Source organism: Capsicum annuum, chromosome 3, assembly GCF_002878395.1.
Source record: "Capsicum annuum cultivar UCD-10X-F1 chromosome 3, UCD10Xv1.1, whole genome shotgun sequence".
NCBI lineage: Eukaryota > Viridiplantae > Streptophyta > Magnoliopsida > Solanales > Solanaceae > Capsicum > Capsicum annuum.
The window spans coordinates 14,370,850-14,379,187 of record NC_061113.1 but is presented as its reverse complement, the minus strand read 5'-3'; the positions used below and the strand labels follow the sequence as shown (position 1 = coordinate 14,379,187).

General features: G+C 32.6%; 1 protein-coding gene across 1 annotated transcript; it reads left to right on the top strand.

Annotated features, from left to right (window-relative positions):
• The first annotated feature begins 1,526 nt into the window (after window positions 1-1,526).
• LOC107864179 (chromatin modification-related protein eaf6) lies at window positions 1,527-8,167 on the top strand. The gene is made up of 7 exons (XM_016710469.2): window positions 1,527-1,763; window positions 1,852-1,943; window positions 3,007-3,107; window positions 4,338-4,407; window positions 7,053-7,080; window positions 7,440-7,500; window positions 7,814-8,167. Exons 1-7 carry the CDS (start codon window positions 1,751-1,753, stop codon window positions 7,920-7,922), a joined length of 474 nt encoding a protein of 157 aa, XP_016565955.1. The 5' UTR covers window positions 1,527-1,750; the 3' UTR covers window positions 7,923-8,167.
• Window positions 8,168-8,338: the final 171 nt, after the last annotated feature.

The window sequence follows — 8,338 nt, the reverse complement described above, 5'->3', positions numbered from 1 at the left end:
AACTCTATTAAATTAGAGAAGAAACTAATTTACTTATTGGAAAAATATGATTGATGTTCGTCCAGCATGATTCGATTGCATGACTAGATTAATGGATGCTTAATTTTCTAACCCTCAATTTCTTCACTATTTTTGTATAGAATTCAACGTGTGTGTATATATATATCTTTTTTTTTTTTTTTTTTCATTCAAGTCATTTTTTAATGCTAAAATTTCCGCTCAGACAAGAATTATTTTCATCAAAATTGAAACTTTGTGATCACTATTATATTTTGAATTTTGAATTTACATGAGGTAGATGAATGTCGGTTGACTTTGAGGAATTCTTTTAAGTAAATATTAGGTTTAATTGTATTATTTTTAGATCTCTATTTTGAGAATTTTTCAATGTAAAGATAAAGTTTAGTTGTATTATTTTGATATCTTTATTGTCGTATTATTTTGTTATAGTTTAAAGTTGTTGGATGAGTGTTGTACGGATTTGAAGAAATTTTTGTGTAAAGATTTGATTTAATTATATTATTTTGATGTCTATATCATTATATTGTTTTGTTAAAGTTTACATGTGCCAGAGGAATGTCGATCGGCTTTGAGATTTTTTTTTAGTAAAGATGAGGTTTAATTAAATAAATTCTCTAAAAGATGTTGAATTTAATTATTTTATTCATCTTTATTATTTAAGCGAATATCCTAGTTAATGTGATGTTTAAACTCAATAAGGTGATGTGTACACCTAAACTAGTATAGTCTAAATGTTTGTCACATCGTGCTAACTTTTTCTAATAAAAAGTGAGAATCTAACAGGCCTATAAACTGCGAGGCTCTAATTTTTTCATTTTCGGCCCAAATAAAAGCTTTCTGGACATCACCGCCTTATTTCCTTGTTTATAAAGACTGATTCGGCCCAATAACTCAGAGTTACTTTATCTAAGGCCCATTTCAATTATAAATTGAAAAATAACATAAACATACATCATAACTTATCAAATTTGCACAAATCGTCACTCTTACAAAGTAATTATAAATATACCAACTAATTATATATCTTCGACAAATGTATTGAAAATTAATTATATGTCTCGACAGACCCCAAATCGAAAAAAATATATCAGAAGCTGATTATGTATCTGTACAAAAAAAAAATGTACCTACACTGGATGTATTATGTATTTTAACAGACTCAAAATCGAAAAAACGTATCAAGAGTTAATTATGCATTTTTCGTTGAATGTATCGAAAGCTAATTATATATGGGGACAAGTTCAAACTTAAAACTTTTTATAATTAAGTAAAGTATTGAAATTTTCTGTAATTAAGCTCCAAAATGTTGGAATTTATATTGTTTTTACTTACAAATTCTTTCAGTTTTATATCCGTTTGGTAGGAGTTATAATAAATAACTATTTAAAATTAACTTTAAAATAAATTTAAAAATATTTTATTGAAATAAAATTAAAAAATAACTTATTTTAAAATTAATTATTTTAAAATTATAATATTATTTTTATGACTAAACTTTTATTACCGAAATAACAATATCCGAATAACTAATCTCCCATGGATAGCTCATATAACTTGTTCCAACCGAACAAGGCCAAATTTTAATGTTTAAAGATAAGTTTTTTTTTTTTTTTAATTATTATTATTAGTTTGTCCAAAAGCTAACACTCCCAACAATTTCACTTATAAACTCATGTTCTTTCTGCTGAATTTTTAATTACAACTTATCTTCAAATTAATTGCCAAAAAAATGGAGCTCCATGGTAACTAATTTCACCCTTTTCTCATCAAATTTTGGGAATATTTATTTATTTTTTGATTATTTTTTTAATTTGGATTTTTTTTAATTAGGGCAAAGAGGTTCAAATCCTAAAGCTGTTCTTGCTTCCCTGCTGAATAAAAGAGAAAAGCTTCAAGAAGAGCTGAGAAATGTTGAAAAACAAGTAAAAATACTCTACCTTTCTTGAATTCCTTTAATTATTTTCATTACGAAGTTCTGTGTTTAGTTTTTTTTTTTTTTTTTTTAAGTTTTTGTAGAAGCTCTTTGGTTGGATATTAATCTGTGTTTTTTAATTTGTTTTTCTGTTTTTGACTTGCACGGAGTTTAAGAATATAAATAATACTCTCTCCTTCCCAAATTACCCATCCCAAATTTTCTAATTTAATTTCTCATTTTACTTTTCTTTTTTCCATTAATCAAGAAGACACAATTTTTTTTCTATATTTTACCCTTTGCATTAATTATTTTTTCTTTAAATTAAAATGTAAACATCATTTAACGGAGGTATTATGGTAAACTAGGCATATTATTAATTATTTTTCTTAATCATTGTGCCATCTCAATTTGGGACCGAGGGAGTACTAAATACTTTTGAATTTTATTGTCTTAAATTAAAGGTGGGTGGAGTTTATGAAAATGTCATTTAATCTTGTGGTCTTAAATATGCCACGTGAAAAATTGAAATTAAGGACTTGAATCTTGTAGGTTTTAAATTGAAGATATGTGAAATATATTAAAATATCCTTTAATCTCTTGTGATCTTAAACATGTCGCGTGTAAAGTTTGAAATTAAAGAGTTGCCAAAAAAGTTTTTTTTTGAAATGGACTAAAATAGACCGAAAAGAAAAGTAAGATAAATAAATTGAAAGGGGAAGTTGAAATTAAATAGTTGCCAAAAAAGGTGTTGTTAAACGGACTAAAAAGGAAAGTAAGATAAACAAATTAAAAATGGAGGGACTGATATATTTTTGTATTGTTTTACTGAAATCTTTTAGAAATTGTATATATAATTTGATATTCTCTCTACCTTCCCGGACCCACTCGTGGGATTATATTGGGTATATTGTTGTATCTGTCATTTGAGATCTTTTGGTAATAACGATTTTGCTGTAATTTCGAGTATTTGCGGCTTGTGTCATGAGATATGAGAAATTGTTTGATTATTCGCGTTATCCCTTTTTAGTGTTCAAATAGGAAGCTAAGATATGAGTATTGGTTTGATGTAGGTTTATGATCTCGAGACGAGTTATTTGCAAGAAACGGGCTCCTTTGGGAACGCGTTGAAAGGTTTTGAAGGCTTTCTATCAACATCGAATAAGAATTCAAAGTACACACCTTTCTAGCGTTTATTTCCTCACATTCTTGTAGTTGGAAAGTAGAAGTGTTGTTATTGTAAATGGTTACTTTTTGTCGCATAGCGTTTCGTTTTTTCTCGCTAAGTATCTCGTGTGCCTCTTAGTGTCTGCAATAGTTAAAGTTTGAAACTTTGAATATCTCACATCCTTGATTTGATGGGAGGTAAGAATCAGCTTCTAAAGTAACGTTAGGCGTAAATATAGTTATGAGTTATATTAATAACCCATAAAGTTATGATAGTTGATGGAATTGTTCATGAAAATTTCGTTCTATGAATCGGCATTTTGTTGCGTTGACTTAGCATATATATCAGTTTCTTATTTTATGATAATTGGGCTCTTATTTCAGTAATTGCTTGATTTCCACATGGTATTGTGATAACGATGACAACTGCAATCTGTATTAAGATTCTTTAATGGAAATAATCTTGATAGGGATGTACTGGTTCTGAACTGTACAGGATTCAGTGAAGCATAGATCAACAAGTAGATGCGCTCTGTTGGTTAGGTGAAAAAATGACCATAAGAAAAAAGGGCAAGTTACTGCATCTAAAGTAATATACTGGTTCCGTGAGACTTTACTATCCATATCTCTAGATACAAGATAAAAAAGATTCACATCTCTAGGTAAATTTAAGGTTTCTGTCTATGATATTTTCTCCTGGAGTTTGTCCGTTAAAGGACATGCAAAGTTGATGAGTTTCCTGTAAACAGAAGCAAACATTGTGGAGATCTGAGTAATTCAGTAAGCTTAATAAGCCTCTAATTTTTCGGACTTGGTCGATGACACCAAATGCACTAATCATTCGGAACCTGATTTTCAATTCTGATGACCCTTAAACTTCTTTCAGACACGGAACTCCGCAAGCACTATCATGAATGAACAAACATTAAATGACCTGACGATTATGTTATCTAGATCTAAAAAACTCAGTGAATATTTTTGAATTATATTTTGGTGATCCAAATCTACACTGTAATAGAATTCTGTGAATAGGTTTGGTGCTTATTTAGGTTCATACTTTCTTGGTACTGAAATATTTGGGCTGATTTAATTGCACTAGTGACCAGCATTTGACTTTTCTTTCATGAATTAGAATGTTGTTTCCTTTTTCAAAAGTGATTGTTCATTTCATTATGTCATCATAATACGTTTTCCAAGGATTTGCTTGTAAGAATTTCACTTTTATGTCATCTGGCAGCCTTAAAAGGTCAAGAAAATTTCAGCTTGAGGACAGGTTATTCTCATTGTCTTCAGTTACTTCACCAGCGGTAAGTATTTAAGCTTTTAGAGCTTTTGTTTTATGACTCTTTTACCTGTTCTTGGATTTTCTGATATTTGATAAATTTTTACTGATGATGCTTATGTTGTTGCGATAAAAAGATTAGTGTTCAAACAATGTTTTGCGCTGCTTATACTAAAGTGTTCGACATTAGCTAGTCTCCCCTACCCTCTAAAAAGAAGAGTTAGAAAGAATGAAACATATATGATACATATACCTGCCGAATTCATATCATGATTTTGTTTACAAATTCTTCTATTAAGGTAAAAGCCTTAGGTTCAATAATTTGTGCGCTGCTAGGATGATGATAATAATATTGATCGAATTAGCTATGTTATGAATAAATTTTGGAGTATTGATACTTCAAAATACGCAAGGCAAAGCTTGAAAATTTTGCGTTAAGAGGCTGAAATAGGGTGCTCAGAGAAGGACTAAGAAATGGAAGTAGTTCTTGCAATCTAAATTCCTGTAATGGGTTTACATAAGTTATGTTTCTGAGAATTATGTTGTGTTTTGGATAGCGAAAAGCAAAAATAAAAGCGACGAGTGCTTGCTTCACGGAAGTGAGAAGCGTGAAGCAACACAACACTTTTCTCGACTGAGGCGCAGTTTAATACAGATCTAGGAAAAAATATTAAATTTCCATGGATGTAACCACGGAAATAGCCTCTCTACTTTCACAGGGTAGGGGTAAGGTTGTGTGCGCACCACTCTCTCTAGACCTCACTTATGGGACTACATTGGGTAAGTTGTTGTAAATAACCAAAAACTCAGTAGAAATAACATATTAAGCAAATCTTTCAATTCTGAACTTAAAAACTAAATAATAAATACTAGAACTAGCAGCAGCAAGAAGAAGATGTGCAAGTCTCTGTTAGTATTGGAGGAGAAGAAGAGCAGCAACTTGGAGTATTGAAGAAGATGCGTAAATCTGTCATAATTTTCTTTAAAATTAGACCTAAAATTAACCTTATTTCAATTAAATTTCCAAAAGTCTCGCTTTTTTCGCTTAAGTGACCCTTAATGCCTCACTCGCTTCTCGCTTCTCGCTTCTTCTGCCGAAGCTCACGCTTTTCTGTTCTCGCCTGACTTCAGGACATAAAAGCGCTGGATCCAACGCTACGCTTTAAGCACTGAATTGAGCTCTTTTAATAACACTGGAATTATGGTATGATTAGATCTTTGAAGTATTGATTATTAAGAAGTACACATATAGAGAAACGAGAATTTTGCTTTAGAGGCTGAATAGGGTGTCCATAAAAGTAGGGGCCGGCATAGCTGGGCATAACCGAAATTCAAATTTTTCAGATTTTTGGTTTGGTGTTTGGTTTTAATTTTTTAAGATTTTGTATTTTGGATTCGGGATTGAGTTTGCATTTGTACTAACAATTACCAAAATATCATAAGATTGTAGTGGGAATGAGGAATTTTTAATGCAACATGACATGAAAACTTTATTTAGTGGTTCATTATTTTAAGAAGAAGAAGAAGCCTGGCTTGAAGGCTCAAATTGCAAATCCGAAATAACCAAACAGAATAATCTGAAAATGAACTCTAAAATGTTAAACCAATTGAACTTATTTATTTTGAATTTAGATTGTAATTTCTTTAATTCAAAACCCAAAAAAATTGAACAAAAGTTTTCATAATGCAAATTAAACTGCCCAATGCCCACCCGTACAGAAAAGGACCAAGAAATTGAAATAGTTCTTGCTATCCAAGTTCCTTTTTTATTTTGTTACAAAATGTTAACAAGAATGTAATTCTTTTCCGTACTATTGCATGAATGGTGAAGTGGGAATTCAGACAACTTTGTATAGAGGCTTTCCTCTTGGATCAACAGATTTTTGATAATTCTTTAGTGATGGATACTAACATATGCCTTCGGTAGGAAATTTACTTTTTCAGTTGGAGATGGTTTAGAGTTCTAGGGTCTAATCAATGTTATCGATTTAATTTCAATACCACTTTTTGACACCACCTACCTCGAACAATTTAAAGTACCTGGGGTTATCCCAACTCCTCCTGTTGTTTCTTGTACTTTGTCTATCATATTATTCTGCTCTGTATGGTATGTTACGCTTTATCATTTGTTGTTTTTTTTGCTATGCTTTGTTCTACCTCTGTGCCGTCTTTTTCACACTGCCTTGTCATGTGTTATATGAGTCGAGGATCTTTCGGGAACAACCTCTCTATCTCCACGAGGTAGGGGTAAGGTCTGTGTAGACTCTACCCTCCCCCGATCTCACTTGTGGGAATACATGGAGTATGTTGTTTTTGTTGGCTAACCCAACACCTAATTTTCTGTTCTGATGTCTCAGAGCTTCCTTAATTTTCCGCTTATCAAAAAAAGCTTTCTTCACTTCTTACGTTTTTGCGCACGCGTAGATTTACAGGAAAAATTTGTAGGTTCAAATCAAAGTTGAACTTGGGCCGACAGGATGCCGTTGTTCTTTTTTACTTAATAAATTGTTTCTCATGCATTTATTTGCAAATTCATAGATCTTGATTCTTTCTTGTTATCTTTATGTCGAATCACCTGTCTCTATTTCTTATGTGTGTACACTTAAAACATAGCACATTTTTTGGTCTTAGTAGATGCCTAATGCAGCTCATATATTCTTTTATGTTCAGGCGGAAGAGCTTGGACTTGGACGCGAAGGTTAGTGTTTTTAGTTCTATATACTTTATAATTCTAGAGTCGGGGGTCTATCGGAAACAACCTCTCTACTTCTCTGGAGGTAGCGGTATGGACTGCGTACATTCTACCCTCCCCAGACCCCACTTGGTGGTGGGAATACACTGGGGTTTGTTGTTGTTGTTGTTGTTGTTGTTGTTGATACTTTATAATTTAAAGCTCTTGCACGTTTCGTTTGGGGTGGGGGTGGGCAACTAAATTCAAGCTGTTTCTGGGGAATGTCAAGTCACCAAACCAAACTTAGATAGACCTTACAGGTTATAACAACTATTACTTGTTATTGGAGAAGCTTTCGATCATTTCTTTTGTTCTTATCTTCGCAGATGGAAGACCAGATCCTACTCAAGGTCGAATGAGGGGAGGAGCTTTCGCAAATAACGGACAGTACGTTCTGCTTTTTATGAAGAGATATCTTGCATTTATTTGAATCATTACAGCGTTTACCCTTTTATTTTGTGTGATACTTGGATTGAGGATGGAAGATGCAAATTGATGACTTCTTTATATTTGTTCTTTTGCTTCCGTGACGTTAGTTCAAAAACAGCCTCTCTACCCAGGCAAGGTAGGGGTAAGGTCTGTGTATACTCTACCCACTCTAGACTCCACTGGTGGGACTATTCTGGGTTTTTGGTTGTTATTGTTGTTGCTGCTTCCGTGATATTCATGAGTGCACCTCATGTAACTACTCCTACTGCAGGGGCAAACCGAAGAAGGGAAGAACAGGACCCCGAGATGGAAAGAAGTTCCGGATATCAAACGACTTGGATCCTGACGATGAAGATGATCCAGATTTAAACCTGAGATAGCTATCTCTAACTTCCTTTCAAGAACTCTCTAATTTGTATCGTTGTCTGTTGTACCATAAAACTGTATCATCACACTGTTAAACAAAACCTTAGATAATTATGTATGCAGTTGTGATTAATTTCGAGCTTTAGCTGTAGTTGTGGATGTGCCCAAGAACTTCCCTAGACAAAGTACATGCTCTGATTTGTTTTGTACAGTAACATAATTTGACAAGCAACAAAGTGTGTCAACTTTCAAGTGTTCATCTTCTTTGAATTCGCAATTCGAAATATCATTATGAGATGCTGGATTTGTCTAACCCAGAAAGGTAGGGGTAGATCTGCATATACCCTACCGTGTTCAGAACCCACTTATGGGATTACACGAGGTATGTTGTTGTTGTTGGATTGAATCATTTAGGTTTTCAAATCTTTCT

What these genes read in the sequence shown, in the direction of transcription:
- LOC107864179 (XM_016710469.2), top strand. An exon ending in ACATCGAATAAGAATTCAAA is followed by an intron (nt 3,108 to 4,337) that starts GTACACACCTTT and finishes GTCATCTGGCAG; the next exon opens with CCTTAAAAGGTCAAGAAAAT. An exon ending in CTTCAGTTACTTCACCAGCG is followed by an intron (nt 4,408 to 7,052) that starts GTAAGTATTTAA and finishes TTTTATGTTCAG; the next exon opens with GCGGAAGAGCTTGGACTTGG.